Here is a 25,553-nt window from a genome sequence, read left to right on the forward strand (position 1 = left end):
CAGTGTGCCACATAATGAACGTTGAATGTTGCCTCCAAATTCATGTAGTGGCTAGCACTTACTTAGTACTGATGATATGAACAATCTCTTGACCCCTCAGAAAACCAGCCAAGCAAGCCACCAACAGATGCGTCGTCAGCTTCGGCAAACAAGCGAACAGCTGAGGGAACACCACAGGTAGGTTGTTGATTGCTTCTGTATGCAATTCTGAAGTTACAATCCACAGGAGAAAAGTTCTTTACCTTTATTGCTCATAATGAAACATTTTTTGTTTCTTTTTTCTTTTTTGTACTATCCTTTCTAGTTTCAGTCTGTTTGTATTTTTCTTCTTCTGATCCAGAGTATTACTTGGAGCATGAGCTTCTGATAATCTTTTCAGACGTTTTCTGATGGAGTTTCTGTATGTAGATAAGTTAATCATTCAGGAGCATGCTAAAAGCTCATCTGATTAATCAGAGCTAAGATACAGAGAAATCTGCTCAGTTTTTGTCTGAAGGACTTGAACTTAAAGCTACAAATACTTAGTAAATTACTGCAACTCTCTCATTTCCTCGTTAATCCAGAAGTTAATGAGAATTGGAGTTTTGCTATTTAATCACCTTGTGTCATAGGGAAAACAACCCCAAAACAGGAAAAAAAAAACCTTCCTGAGGAGAAACTACTTCATGGTAAAAGAATAAAGGAGGACTTGCAGCACTTCTGGATTCCTCATCTAAAATTTATTGAGCTTGCTCTGAAATGTGAAAGTTTAAATTAAGCTCTTTAAAGCTCATGATAATTAATTCTCCTTCTGCGTACAGCTATTTCGCAAAGCACCTCATACTTTTATTGCTGTTAGCTGGAAGTCATTTTATTTAGGGGAATAAAATAGTTTTCTTCTAGCCAAAATTTCTCCATTTAGCGTTTCAAGGTACAGTTAAATCTGAATTGTACTTCAAATTAAGAAAATGCACTAGACAGGATTCTGATTTTGACCTGTCACAGATAGAGTCTGGCAAGGGTACCGTTATTACAGGGTGTAGACTGTGCCTCACTTTACCTTTTTCTTAAAGCATTTCATAAAGAATGGTTGTTTGGAACTTCATTTTTCAAAGGTCCCTGTGGATTATAGCTATTAAAATATTTCCCAGTGCTTGATGTGTAGGAAATTCAGTAACAGAATGGTTGACAGAAGTAGGGGTTTAAGAATTAATTTTCCATATAAGATGCATATTTGGGAATTCTTCTTCTCTGGTAGAGCCTGAAACCCGGAAAAGATTTTGGAAAAGCAGGTTGTGTATGATAGTGGTATTTAACAATGGAAGATGAGCAAGGAGGAGGGAAATAAGAGACTCGCAATGCTTTCCGGTTTTCAGTCTTCTGTTACAGTCTAAGTTTGCTTCCAGTCAATTCAGTTAAAGCATGTGTAATGCCATGGTCACTAAAGAAGGACTTGATTCGTTTGTAATTGACCAGTGAGATACGTAATTAACATGCCATATTATTTGAAAAACCCAGTCAATGCCACCTGCTTTTTGTTATGTAAATCCAAAATACTGTGTGTTACTCAGCACTTCGCAGCTCTCAGATCAAAAAGCAGTGCACTGTGTGCCGTATACCTGTGGTGTATTTGATGGTACAACTTTGATCAATTGTTTCGAAAAGCAGTTGGAACAGGAAGAGGCTTCATCAGAAAATAAAGCAGCCATAGAAGCAGCAGAGACGAATTTTAACTTCCCTGAGGATGTCCTCTTTGGCTTGGAGGAAGAGGATGCTAAGAGCATCAGAAACACCCACAAGCAAACTGGCTGGGCAGCTAACCTATTGAAACAATGGCTGACCAAAAATGGCAAGGATCCTAGCTTTGAATTGGTGCCAGTAACCGAACTCAATGAGATCTTAAAAGAGTTTTATTACACGATCAGGAATCACAATGGCAATACCTACAGCGTGGCGAGCTACAAGTCAATGCGTGCTGGCTTAAACCGCCACCTCAAACTGCCACCTTATAACCGTCAGCTCTGCTTAATGAAGGACAAGGAGTTTGCTAGTGCAAACGCGGTGTTTGTGAGCGTGCTGAAGATGCTGCGCATGCAGGGAAAGGATGAGACTCACCACCACCCTCCTGTAGCTGCCGAGGACTTGCGTAAGATTAAGCAATCTGGTGTGCTGGGAACGCACAGTCCGCTGGCGCTCGTCAACAAGGTGTGGTTTGATTTGCAGTTGCATTTTGCCAAACGAGGGAGGGAAATTTTAAGAGATCTGGCTCCAGATGCTCTTGTTGTTGAGAAGGACAAGAATGGGCGTCGATATGCTACATTTAAGTATTGGGGCAAAGGAAAAAATGGAGAAGATCCTCATAAAATGGGTAAAATGTATGACGTGCCAGGGGACCCAAACTGTCCTGTTTTTTCTTTGGAGCTTTATTTATCTAAGTTGCCTCCAGAGCCCCCTGCCTTCTACCTGCATCCTTTAAAGCTAACATCAGAGCAAATGCAAGAGCAACCTGTCTGGTACAAAAGAGAACCCATGGGTGTCAACTACTTAGGTACTATGATGCCCAGGATAAGTGCAGCAGCCAGGCTCTCTCAACGCTACACCAATCATTCTCTCCGAACTACCACCATCCAGCTACTGTGTGAAGCTGAACTGGGGCCTAGAGAAGTAATGGCAGTGACAGGACATCGCTCTGAGTCTGCTGTTAAACACTACTGGGGAGCTGCAGAAGTTCGCTGCAGGGCTTGGTCAGATAGAATGGAGAATAAGGCCTCCAGTTACCTATGTAGCAAGATGCCAGAGGAAGCGATCAAAGAATCATTGCCTGGTGCCTCATCCTCATCTATAAGCCATGTTGTTCTACAACAAAGCAAAATTTTATTCCCTAAGAGATCTGTGGTGCCACCTGGCACTAATTCTGTGACTTTAGTTCCTGGGGGACACTCAACTCCAAATTCCAAAAGCCCTGTCCTGTTTAACTGTAGTTCTTCCAAGGTGTTTCTTTCCAGGAACGTGGCCAGTGGGAGTCTAACTGCTGGTTCCCTTCAAGGCTATTGTAATGAACCCGTCTTTATACAGCATGTGATAAAACAAGAACCAATGACTTGATGCTTCTGTAATGGAACTGGTTTGAAATTAATTACTAAAATGGAAAAATTACCTTTTTTTTTTTTTTCCACTTGGTCTACTACTGACATTTCTTACAGTCTAGTTCAGCAGAAAGTATCCTGTTTGCAGTCCTGAAGCAAACTATGGAACAGAAACTTACAGAGAGCAGGGCTTGGAGTTCGACTTTATGTGGCAGCTGGGACTCTTGAAGTGGCTGAGCAGAGCTGTTTTTAAAGAAATGAAACAGAGATACTGATTGCCACTTAGCTGAAGAGCTATGCTTGCTTCACTAAGGGCATGGCTTTTGTATTTTGTGAAGAGTGTATTTATGATACCATTCAATGCCTCCTGGCACTGATGTAGCATCTTAAAAATCAAATACTTGATTATTGAAGAGCATGGAGAAAGTAGAAGCTGAATATATATGCATATGCATGAAAACACCTGGAATTGCTTGACCACTGTCAACCTCTCCATTCAAATTGTTTCCAGACCTACCAGAGGATTGTGCCTTCTTTTCTTTATTTTCCTAACATTTTTTCACCCCTAACATTATCCAATATTGATTTTTTTTTTTCTCTGTGAGCTACAAATTTATATTGTAGGTCTTTCTTTTTCCTGTTTCATATTTCTAGCAGCAGTTTCAGTTGCAAGGCACTAGCTGATAGAAACTGTATTACAACTGGGATCTCACAAATTGGGGAAAATGCTCTCAAAGAGTTGAGGTTTGTTGCTTAAATGGCAACTTCAAATGGACTTGGAGTGCTGTCTCTGCATGTGCTTACCTTGTGAGAGGTGTTTTTGTGCTTCCTGTCACCTACCCTTTCCATGGTATTTCACATTGTCTTTGCAGTATTGTCAGCATAGTATAATTCATGAGAAGCACATTCTGTTCTTCCCCACCAAAACCTGTCCAAGTAATATTTTGATCTTTAGCTTCTTTAGATTAGTTCACTGTAGTAAACTGATCCTATCATTTCATTTTCCACAGGAGATTTGTACAGGTTATACATTCTTAGAATTGTGAGTGTGAGTTTTGTTAGAGAACTGAAATTGTAATTTAGAAGGTTCTTTAATGGAGGGGGGAGCAAATTACAAGAGCTAGTCATAGTCCATTTTTATTGAATCACACCTGAGAATCTAAGCAGTGGTTTGTCTCGATGTTCTGTGCTATCATTCTTAGAAGATCTAGGGATCTTGTGAATTAAAATGAGAAACTGGTCATTAAATCTTGAACTGTAGTTCCACTTTTTAGATGAAGAAACAGTGTAGCATTTTAAGTTGTTTTCCATTATAGTAACTAACACAGGAAAGGCTTCATCCTTTTGAAATGCCTGTGTATATATGTGTGCATGACACAGACCCCACACACATGTAGTTTATCACAGTAAAGACTCCACTGGAAGTGATTATGTTGCTCAGGCAGTGAACAAAACAGAGAACAGTCCCATCTGAAATAACAATTTGACCATGATGAACTCTTAATTCTGTGGAGAACTTCCTTGCTAGGAAAGGCTTTCAAATACTGAATGAGATTTGTCACTTAGTTGTAGTCAGAACAGAGGTCTTGATGCCTGAACTTCAGTTTTTATCTTGTCTGGTAATGTTCTGCTACCCTTGGGTAGATCATTCATACTTACTGCATTAATTTTCCAAAGTATAAGACTAACACAAAGGGTTCCATTCTCTGGTGGATCGTGTTAAAGATTAAAAGATTTTGAAAACACTGTATTTTTCTTAGATACTGTGTTTACAACCACTTTTATTTTCTGTTATAAAGACTGAGCTAGTTGATCAGATAAAATGATTAATAGAAAATCACTTCTCCCCAACCCTACACTTCCTTAGTTGCAGCATTAATTTGCAACATCATTGACTGGAGGAAGGAAATCATGGAACTGGGATTATTTTGTCAGGCCTGCAGTAAATCAAATGGGAATGGTAAAGAAAGTAATCCTTTCTAATGGCTAGAAAGATGAAAACATGAACAAAGCACAGAGAGCTCTCAGAATAGAGGAGCAATGTACTGGAACTTACTGTGGGATATTCTAGAGTAACATAGACTTCAAAATTCTAGGATTTCATAGAATTCATAATTCAGCCAGAGAGGCAAATTTAGTTTCTTGTTTGAAGAAATTTACTCTAAAATTTCACCAAGATGTGTATGCACTGCTTTTTCTCCTCAAAAAATTATCCCTAGCTTGTGTCAGGTAGTTGCTTGTTCCAGTATACTGCTTTTGAATATTTGTCCTGCAGAACCAAAAAATCTGTGTTGCCAGGAGCTATGCTTTTTTGTTCCCTGTTGCTGCATACTGTGGTCATACTGACTGCATGCCCTGCTCTGGTCCTAACTGCATGTAGGTAACTTTCTGCTTCATTCTTTAACACATCCTGTTTGCTGATTCAGATTGAAAAAGGGACCCTTTTGGCCCATCTGAGCATGTCTCTGAATCTTTCTGAATTAACAGTTTGGTTTCTAACTTGACTTCCATTCTGTTCATAATTGGTTCTATTTTGGCTTCTTGTGTATTACATCATAATTCTGTTGGCACCAACTATACAAATGTCATCTCACTGTCTTCTGTTTAACCCTGATACTTCAAAGTCACTGACTGCAGCATTGCTAGCCTTTTAATTTCTTTTTAATGGGATAAATTATCTTCTTAAATGAGAAAAAATATTCCTGGTTTGGTCTGGAAGTATTATTGCTTCTCAAAAGCTGAAGTAAATATTCACTAATCTTTCCACTAGTATTTTAATTAACAGAAAATATTTCTAACCTTCCAGAACCTCATGTACCATCTCCCACCCAGAATGTTAAATAAATCTTTCCTGCATGTATTTTCTTTCTAGAAATGCTGAAGTAGGCAAACAGAATGGGTGTTTTGCTGGTTCTATGAAGTCAGTGTTGGCTTATGTGTGCAGAAAAATGTAAAGCAGAGGGTCTTTTCCTCTTTCTGTTTCTTTGTTTGTAAACTATGACAGAAAGTTTCAGGTCAGTCATGTTCATTGCAGTGCAGGCCCTGCTGTGAGAACATCATGAAATCTATCAAAATAGACATGAATTGGACTTCTCCATGGCAGTATCAGCAGAGAAGCTCAAGCAGCAGGATAGCTGAGTTATTCCCCACCCCCATTATTTTTCCATTATAGGTGAAGCATGTTGGTGAGCTTCAGTTTAGACTTCGGTTGTAGACTTAATACAAAAATCGTTAATCACAATTGAAAGTTTACTTTAAAATAATCAGAGTATAACAAATACAGTTTGAAAGAAATCTGTCATCTGCAGCTCATGAATTTTCTAATTAATGCTCTTTTCCTGAAATAAGAATATTTAATTTCAGTTGCAAAAGCCCCCAGCACTTGGCCTTAACTGAGTCAACATTCTTTTTCTAATGGCTGCCACCTGGTTGATTAAATTATTTTTTCCCTTGATAGACTGAAAACAGTGAGGAATGACTTGAACCATATATTCATATGGTCTAAGTCCATTCATATATTTAGCTTTGCCTCTCCTTTTTGTAATGAAGCTTTGATACTTGTGCTGTGAGTTTAGAACTTGTTTTTTATGTGCTTTTCCCTGATAAATTTGGAAATCTCTGCTGTTGCTTCAAGGAGTAGTTGCTTTTTATTTTTGTGAATTTTTAACTCATTGCAAATGAAGTAATTCACTCTCACTATAAGGTACTGTGATCTACAGTGTGGGAGACCTAGGAGGTAAATGTTCTTCACTGTATATGTGTCCCTGAAGGGGTCCATTGTGCACAGTGTCAAATGCCCTGAAGGCATTGGAAGGATGCTTTGAAATGGAAAGTGTTCTTGGCTCTTCTGTGGTTTTGGTCTGCTGAATCTCTGTGGTTGCCCCGAACTATGCAGCTTCTCAGGAGCTGCATACTCTTAAGGTCAGGGTAGCCAACATTTTCAGTAAGCAGCTTGCATGTGTGATTTTGCTGTATGACTGTTTCTCTTTTTCAGTCATCCTCTGCTTTTTGCTCTGAAAGGCATGGCCACAGGGTTGTGGGAGGGGGCATCTTACTATGTTTTTGTCAGTCTCTCAAATTCAACTTTTTCCTGTGTACACAGAAATTTAAGCATCGTTTCTTAGTCCATGTCACTTTACCAATGACCATTCCAGTGCCCTCAGGGCCTAGGACTGCACTTCTGAAGACATGACAAGAACTTTCAATGTGTTAGGGTAAATAGGGTTGTTACAGAGACAAAGGCATTTTAATTATATAACAAATCGTTAGAAGGGTTTGAAAGTATTTTATTAAGAACCTCAGTTATAGATACAGGAGTTATATATATTATATCTAATATAAATATAGCTGTGGTATACTGAGAGAATTTATAAGAGCAGCTTTTATTATTTTGTGACATAAAATAACTGAACACATTTGACTGGGGTCAGATACGTTTAAAATGATTGGCATAAAGTCAATCTTTTCAAGAATTATAGTTATTACAAACACTAGATCAGGTAAATAGTCTTTTCTTCCCTGTTCCCCACTTCAGGTGCACCTTATTCTCCTATGGAGTAAATATTTTTCAGTCTGAATTTCATCTCTGTGTGCCACTTTTTCAGATAATATTCATTAAAAGCCCATGAGTGTCCTATCTGTTTCTGACATGCCTTGATTTGTTTGGTTGAGTTACAGTTTAGTTTAAGCTGTTACGCTGACTGCTGGGAGTTCATCTGGTAAAATGTTAATAAAATGCATTTACAACTCCTATCACTTTACTTGGCAGTGTGTAATAAACTTTGTGAATGTCTGTTGGGAAGCAGTGTGAACAAAGTGGATATGTTAGCTTACAATTAAAAGCAGCTATTTTATGTTGTTGAAGCACTATTGATGAATATGTTTTCCTTGCATTTCATGGTTTGGTCACTGAAAATAAACATTCATAATTATATGTGTAAAGTGGGCTACTTGATTTTTGTGTCTGACCCCAGGGTTATGTTTGTGTTTAAAATGGAACCAGGTCTCATCTGTGAGGTGGAACTTTTGCCTGAAATTAATTAGAAAGCTAAATTATAAAGATGCCAGCAGGAGGGCAGTTTAAATTCTCAAAGTAACATCATGTAGCTGAATTGAATGGCTGTTGTAAGGGACAGAATTCAAGTGAATCCATTCTTGTTTGACTTTTGAAGTGATTTGACTTTCCCCAAGACCATATCTGCATTACCAAAACCACCACCAGTTTCTGAGAGCAGTTTTCAATAAATATGCTTGAGTTTTGTAGGCTTCAACTTGTCATTTGCAGCCAAAACGTTGAGAAGAACATTAAAGCAATCAGACTGATGATGTTACTACACCAGGCATGAATAATAGATTTTAAAAGCTGTGTTAAGCTAATTTGAATAGTACTCTAATTAAAATATATCTATGATTAATATGGTAATCTTCCATCACGCAAGACAGTCATTCCACATAATACTGTTGGGGAACAGTGACATTTGGCTAAGCAAGGTAGATGTTTCACCTCAAAAGAGCCAGTGAAGGTACAAGTGTATACAGCTGTGTGCATGTATGTGTTTACTATATTCCCTTTTTACTTTTTGATTAAGGAAAAACAAAGTTGGAGCAGTAGAGAAATATCTTAGGCATTGAGTCAAGTGTTGCTTTAGTTGGAAGTAGTATTGCTCTTGCTTAAAACCAGCATTTCCTGCAACCAGTGTGTGGGATAGCTTCCTTAGTTTATAGTTTGTACTAATATAGGGTAACAGAGACAGTGTCTGCTCTTTTCACCAGAGAAATGAGAGGGTGTATAACACACAGGGGTGACTAAGACTTGTTCTTCATTTTTTCCCTACTTGTATTGTTCTGCTGGAAGCATTGCATGGTACCAGTTAATGGTAGAGGGTCCAGAGCAATCTTATAAAAGCAATACATAAAATGTCTATTGCTGTTATTTGAGTACTATACAAGTATGCAGCCACACCTATCAAAACATGTGTTTGCATCCCTGTCAAATCTTATTTGTACAGACTATGATCTCAGTAAACTGCTAGTTTTACTGCACTATCATTGTCATTTCATTTTGGTAACAGGTGTCAAATACATTTGGTTCCTGATAAAATACTTTTTCATAACAGCTTTTCAGGCTCTATAAGTCTAAATAATTACTTCAATTTTGGTGCAATTGCTGCATTGAAAAAAAAACAGCAGTTCGAGGAGTGAGAATTCTGACACTGAAGCAGTTAGTGGCCAAAATATGTTCCAAAATGTATTTAAAAATCATTTCCACAGCTGCTTGAACTCTGTAGTTTTGTATATGGATGTCTAAATACATAGTATGGGCCTTAACATGATATATACAAACACAACACCACCCTCCCTCCCCTGCCAGAAGAGATTTTTCACTGCTGCTCTCCATAATTGGGTATCGATTTTGCTGTTATATAACGCCTTGGTGCGTCGTGTGCCAGTGGGGTGAGGTGATGCTTCAGGAGTCGTCTGCTATACAACCCCTAGAATTCTTTCTAACTATGTTGCTGTAGAAACTGTTCATAATAAAGTTCCCCACAGTGTGTGAGTGTGCCACATGTCATCTGCAGAATTTGAATCTTTACTACCTTGGAATGAATTTTTATTTTGCACTGTATTTTTTTTCCCCTTCTTTTAATGTTGTTGGCTTTTTTTTTCCCCCTTCTCCCTTCAATTTTCACTTCTACATGCTGAAAAGTTTCCATTCTGAAAAGCAGGTGGCATTACAACTAAAAGCATGGACTGAACCATGGCGTTATATAATACCAAACCTTTCTTTTATCTATCAAGCATGAATAGAGCAGCTTATATTCAGAACTTTGCAAATACTAACATCTACCTCTTGGCTTTTCTTGTGGTACAATATTGTGCATGTGGGCAAATGGATGTGTGCTGTTACACAAAATTGTGTAACAAGTTCAGTTTGAGAGATTTCTCAAGGTTTTCTGCAGTAGTTTGCCAGATACTTGTGGTGATGTTGCAACTACTTCTTTCTACATTCAACTTTGCAACTACTTGTGCTGGGAGGTACCTCCTGTTCACAACATCATGCCTAGCATTTGTGCTTTGGCCTTTAAATTCCATATCCTACCTTGTATCTGTTTTCCTGATGGATTTGGAATCTTTTTTTCCCTCTGTCCACACCCCTTTCTTTTTCAGATTTGGTACATGCAAAACATCTTAATTGGGAAGGTGAAGAAGAAAGATGTGGCTAGATTAAAATTAGGAAGCCAGGAAAAGATGAAGTCTCAGGTTTTTTTTGCTTTCTTCCTAAAATACTTTTTCACATTTCACTTTAAAACTGTGACATTTCAGAGTAGGATTTGTTAGGTTCAGTTTCTATTTCCCTTTTTAATTTATTTGTTCTGTTGCATTGTTTTGTGTTAGGATTGTTGGCTGCTATGTGAAAACAGAGGAAGACTAAACAAAGGCAACTGAGATACAGTTGTGGTTAACTGGATGATTTAGTCCTGAAGTTGCTCCTTTTTTCAGGTTGTGTAAAGTTACATCATCAGTTATGGATAAGAGAAATCCAAAAGGGTAATGGGATTGGCAGCGTTCTGGAGGAGCTTAAAAGGGCATATACATTGGCTGTTAAGGATGGAGAAGGGAGTTTAGCAGTTGATGTGACTGCTGTTTCTCTCTGATGACTAGAAACTACCCAGATGCTGCTGTAAATGAATTTAAGTGCCACTTCTGGTCTGCTTGGAGGCTAGTGGTCTGGTGTGGCTGGCTTTGGATTTTTTGGTAACTGGATCTTTAAATAGAGATCAGTTTATATTGCTGTGCTTATTTTGTTTCTGTTGCAGCCTACGTGATACTCTAAGGCAATTAAATCTTCCATTATTCAGACTTGCTAGGCAGTATGTGAACTAAAGCACCAGGCATGTTTTGATTCTGATTAAATGGTTTTAATTATTTCACTAGTGTGACTGTGTTCTGGTGCATCTATCATCTCACTCTTCTGCACAGATCAGTTCAAGCAGGTTCAGGTTCTTAGCTTCTTGTGTTTAGAGAAAGCTGAAAACTGATAGCAGACCACAATGCCTTGACTTTGCTTTTCTGCATGAACTAGTTTCTGCCCCAGTGCTTGCTGAAATCTAATATTAGGAGCTGAAAAACTAGTTCTCTTATTTCATTTTTTGAGATAAAGGTGAATGTTGTTTATACATGATTGAAAGTTCAGTGTCAGGTTTTCCTTTGCCCTCATCAGAGCTGCAAGCCTTCTTAAGCTAGCTTCTAATTTTGCTCAGAGCAGCACATCTGAGTCTCCTCTTCTGTGTGACATGGCAGTCTCTGCCTCAAAATCCCATTCCTGTCTTTTTACAAAAGCAGTAGCAGCTGTTTTTCTCTAGCCTTCCTCAAAGTTTTGTTGGAAACTGCAGCTTTCACAGGTCTGTCCTGGACAGAATTCCAGAGTGAAACAGTCATGATGTGACTGTGAAACTCCTGAAAAGGAGTGGGTTTATTTTCTTGATGGTTTGGGCACGTGTTTTTTTCCTGATAAATGGTTTATTACTTGCTTTTGATAGGGGTGATTCCAAATAGTTCCAGTTAGGTGGCTAAGTGACAAGAGTGCAGAAACAGCTGGGCCAGGGTGATGAAGATGCACTCTCAGACCATGCAAATGTTCAGTTTTATGTGGAGGAAGTAGTGTGAAGCAGTCTGCTAATACCTGATTCCCAGTTCTCCCTGAATCTTCTTTCTCCTGGGTTTGAGTATCTAACACAGTGTGTGTCAGCACTGCAGGATACAGAAAAGGGTATCCCTTCCTCTTTGGAGTATAGGTGGGGGCTCTGAATAGTCAAAATCCTGACCTTTATGTGAGACACCATTACCAGTCTGTTCTGTGTAGGGCTACCCTGCCTACAGCATGCTCCCCTGGCTAAGAAGCACAGTGTGCAGCATTTTCAGTGTTTGATGTTTCCTTACCATTTTCCTGTACCTCTAACTTTCATTCAAGCAAGATGCATGGTCAGTGGCCTAGGGAAATCTAGTTGGAAAGGCTGGGGAGTCAGGACATAAGGATGTGTTGTGGGTGAAGTACAGCATCTTCTTGGAGTAACAGGAGTGTGTGCCCTGCAGTTAGGACTGGAGAGCGTACCCCAGAGCACCACTCAGTGCAGGTCAGCAGCTTCTGTTGTGAGTCATGAAAGAACCTAAGTACTTACAGTAGTTCCTGTTGAGAAGATCACTGCCAGAGTTGTTTAGTAGAAAACCTTGAATTGTGTGGCAAACTACAAAAGGTCTTTCCTCCTGAGAAGTGCATGTATGAGACCTTGCTTGCTGATTTATCATTTAATAGTTGCCTGTTTCAGCCAAGATTTTGACTTTCCAAACACACCCCCCAAAAAAAACAAAACCCAAAAAAGCATGTAGTGACACTTGCTGACTTGGGAGTTCAAAGAATTTTCTCAACTGGCAGAGTTAAATAGGGCTTTAAAATAGCTCACATACAAAGTGGGTTTTCTAAGGATTGAGATTTCCTTGCAGGGAAAAACATTGAAAGGAAATTAGTTCAGACTAATGCATTTTATAGTGGGGAGGAATTAATAGCTTAGTGCTAGCTTTTTCTTTTTCCAGTTCCTTATAAATCTTCCCCTTCATTTCTCAATCTACTTTGTCCTGGCAGAGAGAGCCATAGCTCAAAATACACAGCCTTGACTGGGAAGATTATCAAGTTGGAATGAAATTCCTCTTGACTTTATGCTAATCAAGTAATCATTGATTATTTCAGTGTGCCTTTTATCTTAAGCTTCAAGTGGGTAAATCAGCTCATCATACTGAGAAAACTGGAAAGTCTTTGAAATAGAAATCACTCAACAGAATAATTCAATGGTTAATAAATATGAAAGGTGTTTCTCTGTGTATAGCAAAAATAGAATCCCTGCAGAGGTCTCTTCTATTACCCATGAACATAAGTAGTTAGATATTTCTCACTCAGTTGTGATCATGCAGAGTATTAGCAGAACTTCATCAGTGCCAGCACTGGAATTTGAGAAGGCAGGTTGTAATAATGTATAATGAAGAGATTGATCATATCTGGCATTCCAAATTCCATGACTAATAATTTGGACACAGCTTCTATTTGCACTTAGTAATTGTATGGATGTCTCTTTTCCCTCGTCTCAAAAGCCTTGCCTGGGTGAGAATTGTCTTCAGGGGCTCCTTAAAGACTTAGTTTTACCCAAACAAAAGGTCGTAGAGCAGATAATCAAAATGCTTAGGCTTTGTGCATCTGCCCTCATCTAGCTGCACAGGGAAGTCTTTAATCTTCCTAGGATTGGTCATGTCAGCATCTGTACAGGCAGTTTGGGACTCTTAAGCTTTTTTCCACTTTCATTGTTCAGAAATTTGGATAATTACATGTTTTTTTTTCCCTAACCCTTTGTCTGTCCTAAGGAATCTGTTTTATTCCAATCCATAAATTGGTAGCAGCTCAATACAGCAATAAATTTCTCTTCTATAAAACAAACCCCAAAACCCCATCAACTACTAATTCTTGCAGCAAGTTTAAGGCACTAGAAATAGACATACTTCCTAGAATAAGCCCTTGAATTATATTTAACCCCCCAAAAACCTCCCCTGGTATTTTTTCCATCACCCAAAGTAACCCATTAGTGTCCCTCCAGGGTGAGCAGCCAAGGGATGGTAACGATGCAGAAGCTGAATCTTGTTTAATGGTCCTCTAGAGTTTTTTTTAATAGGATTTAGCCTTCACAGCACCTTAGAAATCCCTTGATCCTCTTTAAAGAGATGGTTAGCAGAATAGAGGGCTACAGTTTGTGATGATGGATGGAAATACAGTAATGAAATTACTTTTAAAAGCTGGATACAATTGGAGTTTTCTGATGGCTTTTGATGATCTATTTTAGAGGCACACAGGTTCCACTGTAGCAAATTTCTTTCTAGTCACATAGGCCAAGCTGTCTCAAGATAAGTAATAGATTGTCCTGGTGACTGTTCTCTCAAAAGGTTCTCTACTACTGTAGAGAAAAGCACAGTTTATGACTGGATTAAAATGTAAAGAGATTACAAATGAAAGATACTCTAAAATGCCAAGTTGTTATTTAGCTGTAAAATAGCAGTATGCTATTGGTCAGCAAGGCTTTTTCTCCTGGCTGTAATATTTGATACCCCAATCCAGTTATTTGATTACTGTCTGTTTTTCAAGTCCTGGGAAATTTGGCTGAAATTTCCTCCTCCTGCTCATTTCTTCAGTTCTTAATGAGCCTATCCATTCTGAGACCTCTCCTTCTGACCGTTCAATTCGTGTCCCTTTTCCACCTCTCTGCCCTGGATTGGCTTTTGCAAAACGAAGGAGTTTTGTCTTTCAGAGCGGGAAGGTCACAGGAACTGATTCAGGAGGTGTCATTGATCTTACACTGGATGAAGAAGATGATCACTCTTCTCAAGGTAGGTGAAAAAGGGTTTGGTAGCTGCAGGGGTATTTGAGCAACAAGTACTATTTCACTCCATGAATGACAGAAAGGAATAAACTTCTGTTTCTGCTTGGAGTATTACTCCTTGGAGTTTCAATTAAACAGGACTGTTAAGGAATTCTCTTAGGCATTAAATTAGAGGAAACAGTCATTAAGATTTTTACCTTTCCCTTCATTTAAGCATTATTACTGTCTGTGGTTAAGTGTGTTAGGCTTAGGAAATCATTTGAGACATCCAGATTATTGTATTTTGAGAAGTTCTTCAAGATGTGCTTAGTTTTTCTGTTTACTGATTAATTAAAGGCCTTTTACTTCAACACTTGATATTCAGGCAATAGATTATTACAGCTTCTGGTCTTCTGTTTAACTAAGTTCTGTGTGCAAGTGTTTAAATACCAAATGCAGATCTGTGCTTTGGGACTGTGTGCCAAGGTTAGAGTACATACAGTTGTGCTCTTGCATCCTTTGGCAGTTTGGATTCACTTCATCTTTTAAAAAATACTTTTTTTTTTGTAAGTCTTGGGTAACTGTGGGCAAATCTAATTATGATTAGCATTGAGTTAGGGAGGAATTACAGAAGTAATAAGAATCTGTATTTAAGATGAGGTGTTTTTCTGCCGTTAATACTACTGCCATTAGAGATAAAATTTTGAGTTCCATATGAGCTCTAAATGCATGCCCCTGTGCTGCATTCTGAAGTCCAGCCACCAAGAAGTGTGATTCCTTTAAACAGCCTCAGTAACTGCCCCTCTAGCTGGTGCATTCACGTTCTGGAGTAAAATGCATATTAGCATATCTCTTACTATTATGTGCTCTTTTCACTGAATTGGTGGCTGCTGCATGTACAGTTCTATTACAGCAAACCTTTATTTGAATGAGTGCCCTTAAAACCTACTCTGTTATGTTGTGATTTTCAGTTTTTGATGGTGCCTTCTCTGCCTACCACTATTGTAACCTAGCTGAAATATCCAGGCTGAAGTTTCTCAGTTAATCTTTACTCAGCTCATACACAGCCTTGGTTGCATATAGGCTTGCACTCAATATTATGTCTTGCAACAAGTAAGCAGGAAGAAATATTGCCGTAGTAAACTACAGGCACTGTTTGTCACTTCTCATGGTGTCATGTGAGAAAAGTGATGCCAGTGTGAGAAAACAACCTGAGTTCTCTTTAAAAAGTTTTCTATAAATAATAAAGTAATTATCTTTTTAATACAGAAAAGAGCATGAAAACTCAATAAAGCAGCAAACAGGGCTGACTAACAAAGCAAAGAGTCAGCAAATAACAAAAGGATGGAAGTATCCAAGATTTATTTAGGAATCCCTATCACGTCCTTTAAGCAATAAATTGAATATAGCAGTGACAAGTCCTTAAGGATTTAGGCTATTCTTTATTTAATAGAAACTTTTTAAAGACTTTTAATTTAATGGAGCAGTATACCAGGTTCCTAAATTATGCTGAGGTAGGCAGACTTCATGATGATAGAATAAAATGTTATGGAGTATGGGGAAAAAAAAAATGGAGATAATGAAAGTGAGGGGAAATGAATGAATTTTCTACTGCTTTGTGTGCAGAATGAAAAGATCAAAGACATGTCATGCTAGGAAATACTCTTTGCTCATCTGTGACTGATGAGGGGAGAAAGGGTTCTAAAGCTCCAATGTTCTCATTTCTGTTTGTTATTGTCTGTAATTTTGTTTTAAAGCAGACAGCAAGAAGCAGAACCAGACACCTGCTACAGGGCTGAGCATATCTACCCAGACCTTGGCTCAACCCGCCCAGCCTCCACAGCTAGCCCCCGTGCAGCAGACAGGTGTGCCAATGAGTGGATCTTCCCAAGCCAGCTTACATGTATTACCTGCAGGTAACTTCATCTTACATCATGATGTGAATGCAGTGACTGGTTTTTTTTCCCCTGAAGTGTGTGTTCTACATTCTGCTGATCTTTTCAGGTGAACGCTTGAGTCACTTTTTAATGTCCCATTCCAGTCAGTCACCCATAACTGTTTTTTTTTCCAAACTGATTAATCAAAAGGAAAGGATAATTCTGTTGTTTTGGAAAAAACACCCACCCAGGAATCAGTTCTGTGAAGGGCAAGAATTCTTGCTAAGGATGCTCATGGAAATTCTGAAGGAAAAGAAATCTTGTAGCAGTTGCTTTATTTAAGTCATGGAAAAAAAACTCAAACATTAGCAACATCACTTCTAGCTGTGTCTACCTCCACTTGGAAACTAATCCTTCCAGTAGAGTGAATGGGAAGGCAGACACCAGAATTCCCCCCCTAGTTAACTGTTAGTTTGTCTGCAGTGTGATTTGTTTGTTTGTTTCCCCTTTTCTTTCTAACACGAAGAAATACATGTTCTTTTTTTTTGGTCTCTGCCTCACTTTCTTCTTCTGTAGGTGGTCGTTGAAGCTTAGTTGCCACTGGAATTGTCTTGTAACTAGTCTGTTCACTAACTCTTTGGTGATGTGTTTCTACTGCTCAAAGCTGTGCTTACATTAAGAACTTCTATTTTATTTGGTGGACTGTTAGGTTTACCTCCTCTGTGTGGAATTTGTACACGTATATTTGCATTGCTACTTCAGGTGAAAATTACTGTTTAGGCTGGATTTTCTTGTGTTATTATTGCAGATAGAATTTCACAAGGACAGTTTTTATTTTGCATGGCTCAGACAAGTGAGTCCTCCAAAGGACTCTGGAGTAGCTGTATCAGCTTCCTGTCATGGAATTCCATTCTAGGTGTGGTCTGTCTGTCTTTTTCCAGCTTCGACAACAGTGAATGTAACTCATCGACCAGTGACTCAAACTGCAAAGCTTCCTATACCAAGAGCCCCTCCTAACCATCAGGTGGTCTATACCACCCTGCCTGCACCACCAGCTCAGAACCCTGTAAGAGGAGCTCTCATGCCAACCCCAGGTTTAAGACCAGTCAACCCACAGGCTGGAGGTAGGGAATGCTTTCTTCCCTGCATGTTTTAGCTTGACATATTCTACTTGGTGGATGTGGGGTTTGGTTTTTGGTTTGAGTTTGTTTGTTTGTTTTATGATACTAGTCCAAATTACAGAGGTTAGGGGTTTATTCCAGCTTACAGGCTTGAGAAGATCACAGGCTGTGAAGAAGTCATTCCCCCTGCAGGAAAAATAGGATTTAAGTCATTTCAGGTACTGGCCCTGCCAGTTAAGCATCTCTGACATGTACAATACTTTTACAGGGCACTGGAGAGTAGTACTCATGCCAAATTATCAATATTAAAAATGTCTGAGTATGTAGTAAATTGTGTCTAAGTTGCTTTCTGAAAGTTACATTTCTCTCAAGCATCCCACTGTAATTCCTTAACAATGTCTGATGTCCTGTGCCCAGCAAATTCTTGTTTTCCCAAAGCCTGCAAAAATGAACTTTCTCACCAAATCTATCAGAAATTGATGCATGCTGCAGTCTCCTTGACTAGAGATGTCAGCAAATTCATCTTGACTTCGCAAACATGTAACTGGTACCTTCCCTTCAGAGTAAAATCACTTTCTTAAGTGAGTAACAGCTGTCAAAGACCTTACAGATAAATCATGGTTTATATTTTATTACAAAGAGATGGATCTTAACTACCTTTCCTTAGCTCCTCACAATTTCTCCACTAAAGTTATTTTAACACCATTGTTTTAAACACAGATTTCTTTGTTCTGCTGCACTTTTTGGTGAGGTAGTGATTTATTTTTTTTTATGCAATCTGTAGAAGCCCAACTCAGAACCCTCTATGCTTAAGCTGTGTAAGCTGTGTACCTGGTTACATTTGTGCAGAAAGGATTGATTCATTGTTTTCAAGTGGTAGTTACTGGAAAGGACAAAGCCATTTATGTTTGTAGCAATTTCATTCTAAGTACTTCTCATGATTGGATTCAGCTGCATTGCCATAGGCTGTAAAAAAATCACCTGTGCTACGTAAACAGAAGTTGATCAGGTGGTTCTTGAGCTACCTCTATGAAGTACCAAGGTGTGAGGAAATTGCTGTTCTGTTCAGAGTACTTGCTGATATTTCCTGAACTTACACTCTTGTGCCATGTGAATTTGAGTTCAGATTATTCTGGCCAGCAGTGTCTTTTGAGGGGCATGTCTGCATCTCCCACTCTTGTTTGCAAAAGGCAAGGTAACCTCAGCCTATGCCTAGTTTTCATCATCCTAACCCTTAGTACAAGTTACACATGTGTGAACTCCCTGTTGTTTTGGAAGTAGTTTTGAGGACTTTAAAGCATGCATTGACTTACGTCAATTATTTTAAATATTTTCTCATTTTGGTACCAGAATACATGTTTTTGTCCAAATCTACCCCTTTTTAGAGCAATTATTATGACTTTATACACATCACTGGTATTAATATCTGCAGCATACTTTTTAGTGTTGTAGGTGCAAGATAATTAATGCGTGGCTGAAGAACACAATACACTACTTTTTAGGCTTTAGGAGAGCTCAGTGAGGTAGGGAATCCATGGGTTTTGGACAAGGTCATCCAACAGCAGATCTGTGTAATGTATTTCTACCTGATGGTCCAGTGATAAATTAAATGCTTGTCCTTCAGTTGCCTGCTTGCAGATTCCTAGAAATCAAGGCAGGTTTCCACCAAAATAGTTGAGATTCAGCTTGACCAGACTCTAAGTAACCTAATCTAAGAGCATTTTTCCAGCAGAAGATGGGGCTAGATCATCTCCAGGGCTCACTTTTTAAACCTAGACTTTTCTGGACTCCTGTTACAGGTAGTTCTGTTACTCTGGCTTGAAAAGTATGTCTGTGTTCTGCAGTGCTATAGTCTTTCAAGCCACATAAGATGTAAGAAAACTATGTGCATTTCCTGTGTCTCAGGACAGTGAAGCCAGATAGTTAACCTGAGCAGATAAAAGAGCAATTTACAGAATCATACAGTGACAGAATCAACCGGGTTGGAAGAGACCTCTAGGATCATCGAGTCTAACCTATCACCTAACCCTTCTATTTAACTAAACCATGGCACTAAGTGCCTCATCCAGCCTCCTTTTAAACACCTCCAGGGATGGTGACTTTGCCACCTTCCTCAGTAGCCCATTCCAATAGGCAAATCACTTTCAGTGAAGAATTTCTTCCTAATCTCCAGTCTAAACCTGCCCTGGCCTAGTTAGAGTACAGATTATTTCAAGGCTTCATATTTGTGCAGCAGGCAGAGAGGCTTCACCTATTGTGGGATATCACCTACAAGGCTGGAAGATGAAGTTCATTCCTGCCAGTCAGACCAGTTCTCTGTGAGAATGACTGAGATGGTAACTAACACCTTTCACATTGTGGTGTCCATTCTTGTGAGGAAGGACTAGCTGCACCTCTTTCAGTTTCCATGTCATCCAGAGTACAGCTTTCTGGCAGTGGAATACTGGTTGGCTACTGTTCTGCTGCAGCAGTGTTCATCTTTTGCTTTCCCAATCCCAAACTTAGGTTATTGTTCTAGTCATATTTAGGCTGGCTGTATCTCCCACACTTCTTTTCTCCACCCATGTCTTTCATGCTACAAGTTTTGTTAAACCAACATTCTGCAGATACAAACACTTGTTGTTTGGCTTGGAAGGGACCTTAAAGATCACCCAGTTCCAAACCCCCAGCCAATGGCAGGGACACCTTCTACTACGACTGGGTTGCTTGAGGTCTCATCCAGACTGTCCTTGAACACCTCCAAGGAGGAAGCATCCATGACCTCCCTGGGTAACCTGTTCCAGTGTCTCACCACCCTCACTGTAAAGAATTTCTTCCTAACATCCAATCTAAATGTGCCCTCCTCAAGCTTCAGTCCGTCCCCTTTTGGCCTATCACTACAAGCCCTTGTAAAATGTCCCTCCCCAGCTTTCTTGTAGGCCCCTTTCAGGTACTGGAACATCACTGTAGGGTCTCCCTGGAGCCTTCTCTTTTCCAGGCTGAACAGCCCAACTCTCTCAACCTGTCCCCACAGGGGAGGTGCTCCAGCTCTCTGATCATCTCTGTGACACTCCGCTGGATCTGCTCCAGCAGTTCAACATCAGGAGAACTGGATGCAGTGCTCCAGGTGGGATCTCACAAGAGCAGAGTAGAGGGGGAGGCTCATTTCCCTTGTCCTCCTGGTCACACTTCTTTTAATGTAGCCAAGATCATTTTACATCTTCAGGTGGCTTTGTGGTTGCGGAGCACTTTCTCAGTCTGCTGGCAGTTTGAGTGTGTCATTTTGAAATGTGCTGTCATCAAGCTGACCCCAGGAGCTGGTCTTCCAGACCTCTCTTGAGTTGAAGTATTGAATACTGTGCTTCTTGCAGGTATGACAGTACGGATGCCTCAGACAGCTGCGTACGTGGTGAACAATGGACTGACCCTTGGGTCTGGAGCACCTCAGCTTACGGTGCATCATCGACCGCCTCAAGTGCATGCTGTGAGTTGTCTTTTGAAATGACTTCTTGCCATTTGCAAGTACTGACTTCTTTCAGATTGCTTCTTTGTCTGAACTGCAGAGTAGTGAAATGTCTTGTGAGCACTTTGCAGCCGATTCATATGCACAGCACTACCTCCCCACCTACAGGCTGCGGGAGCTGGGGTTGTTCAGCCTGGAGAAGGGGAGGCTCCAGGGAGACCTACTCCCAGCCTTCCAGTACCTGAAGGGGGCCTACAAGAAGGATGGAGAGAGACTGTTTACAAAGGCCTGTGGTGATAGGACAAGGGGTAATGGCTTCAAACTAGAGAAGAGTAGATTTAGGTTGGATGTTAGGAGTAGGCTCTTTACTATGAGGGTGGTGGAACACTGGAGCAGGTTGCCCAGAGAGGTGGTTGAGGCCTTATCCCTGGAGATAACCAAGGTGAGGCTTGACAGAGCTCTGGGCAGCCTGATCTAGTTGAGGATATCCTTGCAGGATGGGGATTGGACTGGATGACCTTTGGAGGTTCCTTCCAACCCAAACCATTCTATGATTCTACAGCACCTTCTGCCAGAATGGTAAAAACTATGCTCTTGTTAGCTTACCCCAGAGCTCTCCAGATCACTGTGAGCACACTGAAAAAGGGTGCATGAATTGTCTCCCAGTGGCTTGTGAAGGGAAGAATACAGAAGAACTGCCACTAAAAGTTTAGCCATGGTTTGGCTACGAGTTGGATGACCACTTTCTGAGTACACCTGTTTGCAAAACTGAGGTAGGAGAACAGGGTGCAGGCAAGATTCTCAAGGTTGCCAACTCCCAGATTTCAGAGAGGTTTTTAATCACTGGTTTGGAGCAGTTCCTTCTGCATCACTTCAAACCCCTTTTTGTAAACATCTGAGCATGTACTCATTTCATGGGGGTTTATTTCTGAGACTGAAGCAATTGCATCGCCTGCATATTGACCGTTGGGCAGTCACCCAGCCTTGGGCAGTCCAAGGTAGTGCTTGCAATATCTTGGGATGGTAAATGTGTTGCCAGCCAGGTGGCTCACTGCTCTTTCAGTCTGGACACCATTCAACTTCATGCATTCTCCAGTGATAAATAACAAGAATAAGTCAAGCCAATATCACACAGAGCACTTAAGATGAGAAAAAGTACCCCAAATTCCAACCTGAAAGGCCCCTCGAAGAATAACTTTTCGTACCCCTTCCCCAGTGGGCTTGAAATAGCAAATTCCTCTCAGGATGTAGACCTAGGACTTTTCTGTGCTACAAAAAGGATATCAGTGGAAAGACTTTATTTCAAAATGGTTTGGAAACTGAGGCTGAGCTTGTGTGGTGATTTAAGGTGATCAAATCCACGTGGCAGCATCACCCATTCTTCCTTCTGTGACTGGAAATCTGCCTGTAGAAAAGATGAGTTGTTAGCTGCCTGCAGTGTTTTGGGTGATATAGCAACAGCAGCTCAGATACAGATCAGCTCAAAGTCATTATGAACCTGCCTGCTCAGCCTTGGTAAAGAGCACAGAGTTCAGTCCGTTGCCTCTTGGTGGAAAGCAAAGAGGATGCAGGGAAGTAACCGTGGCAACGAGTGTTTGCACAGTTAGAGATGTAGCTGTGAATAAGACCTTCTGCATCCTTGGTCCCACTCTTTCTCAGCACCTGCTGCTGCTCTCTTGCCTCCTCACACAGGACTTAGGCCTGTGGTGGCTGGGTGATTAGAGGCCTGTTTGCTTCCATTTGCCTGGGGAATGGTCAGTGAACCCTTCCTTGCACTGCTGCAGACTGACTTTTTGCTTGTTGCCTAGGAGCCACCACGCCCTGTACATCCTGCCCCTCTTCCAGAGGCACCACAGCCACCGCGTCTGCCCCCTGAGGCTGCCAACACTTCCCTGCCTCAGAAGCCACAGCTGAAGCTGGCAAGGGTACAGAGCCAGAACGGGATTGTGCTGTCGTGGAGTGTCATGGAGGTAGACCGGAGCTGTGCCGCTGTGGACAGTTACCACCTTTACGCCTACCACGAGGACCCCAGCGCCACTATGCCCTCGCAGTGGAAGAAGATCGGGGAGGTGAAGGCCCTCCCCCTCCCCATGGCATGCACTCTTACCCAGTTTGTGTCTGGCAGCAAGTACTACTTCGCAGTCCGGGCTAAGGACATCTATGGGCGGTTTGGACCTTTCTGTGACCCCCAGTCCACAGATGTGATCTCTTCTCAGAGCAGTTAAACGAGAGATCTTTGGAGCTTTAAAGCTGTCCTACTACCAAGAATTACCCCAGTTTTGGAGGGTTGATCCCATGCATGAAATTCACTTCTAAATCCACTTTCTGCAGGATCATTTCAGACAGTTGTGTCGTACACTACATGCGTTCAGAACCAAAAAAAGGGAAAAAACAAAGTCTCAGCGGCAGCGAGAGAGCCTGCTTGTTCTGCATAGGTCAAGGCATGGGCTGACTGAACAGGTCACCTTCCCTTCCATGACAGCTGCTCCACCTACCTAACGTTTGTCCAAGGCCACCCTGGATGCCTGGGATTCTGCTTCACAGTGGGAACAAATAAATTGAGATTTACATGAAGCCAAGCAGTCACATCTGTAACATCTGTCAAGGCACTAACGTGAAGGCAGGAAGAGCTCTGCCTCTTGCCACCCACCACTCTGAGCAGGCACGGTATGAAGGGGGGGTCCAAGGTCTCACTTCTCTACTGGATGACTGAGTGATCTGGTGTTACTTTACATAATGAGCTCTCTTAGGGGAGGGAAGGGAGCTTGAGTCTGGCCAGGGAACCTATGTGTGTACATCTGGAGGTGGTGGAAAAACACCCAAGACAATACAACAACCACCCCACTACCTCCTACCTCTCCTAAGTAAGAACACTCCTCTCTATTTCCACCATCCTCCCCAACTCACACTAGAAGTGTTCCCAGGTCAGATCTGAAAATGAGTTGTGGAGATTGCATTTGCACCTGTCTGGCACAGAGAATTCCTCTGCCCCTCCCCTCATACATCCAGCCCTGTTTTTTAGATTTATTTTGTGCCTTAAAGAATAATTTCAGAAATAAATGTAGCCAGATACCTTGTGTTTGTTCTTTTATTTGCTTGGAGTTATGTTTCCTTTTACCTTTCTAGCCTTTCATTAATGCTTCTCATTTTTCTGGCCTGAAGTAATTCTTGTTTGTGTAAAGACCAGGAAGTGTAACATCTGCTGATGGTGGATTTATTTTTATCTGCAGTATCAGTCAACCCTTTCCTCACTGTAACTCTTGAGTAGTTTGGTTTCTCCTGCCAAGAACATTATACAGACAGTGTTTTCCACCAGAGCCTTTCCCTTTTCTTTTGGGAAAGCTGTATGCTGCAGTTCAGCCAAAGAAGAAATCTCTCTGGTGTGGCACCATGAAAGCTTCTAGTTGTCTGCACTGGCTTTGGCTGTTCAGCTAGTACAAAAAGAAGGTTGGCTTCCCAGTCCTCCTCTCTGTCCTGCCTGCCTCTGCAGAAAGCTAACACACTCAACACCACTTAGAAACCATTTCAGTCACCGGCCTTAAGTTTGTGAGCAACTGCAAGTATTCATAGATGCTTTCATGATGCTTCTGAACTGAGAAAAGTTTCTGTCCCAGTTTCCTTCCCATGTTACATTTGCTTTTTGCAGAACCAAACTGTAACTTGTGTACCTGGAGACAGTGTCATCTGTCAGGTTTTGGGTTGGCACTTCTCCGAACAAGGGCAGCAGTCGCACTCCTGCCCAGCAGAACCCAACAGAGTCCACTTCCCCCTGTGGATTCTATGAAGCTGTAGAAGACAAAACTTTGTTTTGTTCTGTTTTTATTTCAGTGCTCTCTTTCTTAGCATTCTCAAATGTGAAAGGGCAGGAAAAATGAAATGGCTGATGAAAAATGCTGTGAGCCTCAGTTGTGTTCCCTTGAACTTCCAGCAGTTAAAGCAACAGCATTGCAGTCTCCTCTGTGCTGTTTCACTGCACTGCCTGTCATTGAAGATTGTCACTTCTGTCAGGTCAGTAACAAATGCTCTCTGTATGGAAACTTGTGTTTGACATTTAACAGTCATAGGTTTGGGTGGGCAAAACTTCAAATCCAGGGATGGGAAGAGAAGATTCAGTAACAGCTGTCCCTGTATTACTGGTGCCAGGAATCAACAATGCCTTGATTTTTTTCTGTGTTTAACTGATGTTTTGTCTGCCTATTTCAAGGAATAGTTACTTAATTATGCATTTGGTCTACTTATGGAAAGTTGAGTCCTTAACCAAGCCAGTTCTGAAGTAAAGGTTAGAGCAGTTCATTCCAGTTGACAGCTGTCAAGTCCTCCTTGGGCATTTTCTTTTTCCTAATGTATCTTTGAGGCGGTACCAAAGGGCCATTGGCCACATCAGTACAATGAGGTTTTATAGTTTGAAAGTTAAAATAAACATTCATATACAACCTAGAACTTAATGCTGCTTATTTAATTGTGAATTCTGGCCAGACTACAGTCTGCTTGTGCTTAGGTCACCATTTGTGCTTAGATTTGCCTTCCTTGGGACTGGTGGGGAGTGAGAGTCCTGCATTAGAGTTCTTTTCTTTCCTCCAGTGGAGGCACTATCAGCGATGGTGTGGTGGTGTGTTTGGAGAGGTTGTGAGCTGCAAGGTGAAAGCTGCAAT

At 40.8% G+C, this 25,553-nt stretch overlaps 2 protein-coding genes across 5 annotated transcripts in view; both read left to right on the forward strand.

Annotated features, from left to right (window-relative positions):
- Positions 1–25,341, forward strand: part of ATF7IP (activating transcription factor 7 interacting protein) — a 73,600-nt gene extending 48,259 nt beyond the window's left edge. For 3 of the 4 annotated variants that reach the window (XM_064155094.1, XM_064155091.1, XM_064155093.1), the window contains exons 10-15: positions 101–177; positions 14,411–14,489; positions 16,219–16,377; positions 17,280–17,462; positions 20,810–20,922; positions 22,710–25,341. In XM_064155094.1, coding sequence (XP_064011164.1) covers positions 101–177; positions 14,411–14,489; positions 16,219–16,377; positions 17,280–17,462; positions 20,810–20,922; positions 22,710–23,126 — 1,028 coding nt within the window. In that variant the 3' untranslated portion in view covers positions 23,127–25,341. The remainder of the gene's footprint in view (positions 1–100; positions 178–14,410; positions 14,490–16,218; positions 16,378–17,279; positions 17,463–20,809; positions 20,923–22,709) is intronic. The other variant, XM_064155092.1, reaches the window with a different exon arrangement.
- On the forward strand, positions 1,501–3,084 carry LOC135181606 (uncharacterized). Its single transcript, XM_064154841.1, has one exon. The coding sequence runs from the start codon at positions 1,501–1,503 to the stop codon at positions 3,082–3,084; it is 1,584 nt and encodes a 527-aa protein (XP_064010911.1).
- Positions 25,342–25,553: the final 212 nt, after the last annotated feature.

Source organism: Pogoniulus pusillus, chromosome 15 (genome assembly GCF_015220805.1).
Source record: "Pogoniulus pusillus isolate bPogPus1 chromosome 15, bPogPus1.pri, whole genome shotgun sequence".
NCBI lineage: Eukaryota > Metazoa > Chordata > Aves > Piciformes > Lybiidae > Pogoniulus > Pogoniulus pusillus.

What these genes read in the sequence shown, in the direction of transcription:
- LOC135181606 (XM_064154841.1), top strand. Translation starts at nt 1,501, where the DNA reads ATGCCACCTGCTTTTTGTTATGTAAATCCAAAATACTGTGTGTTACTC.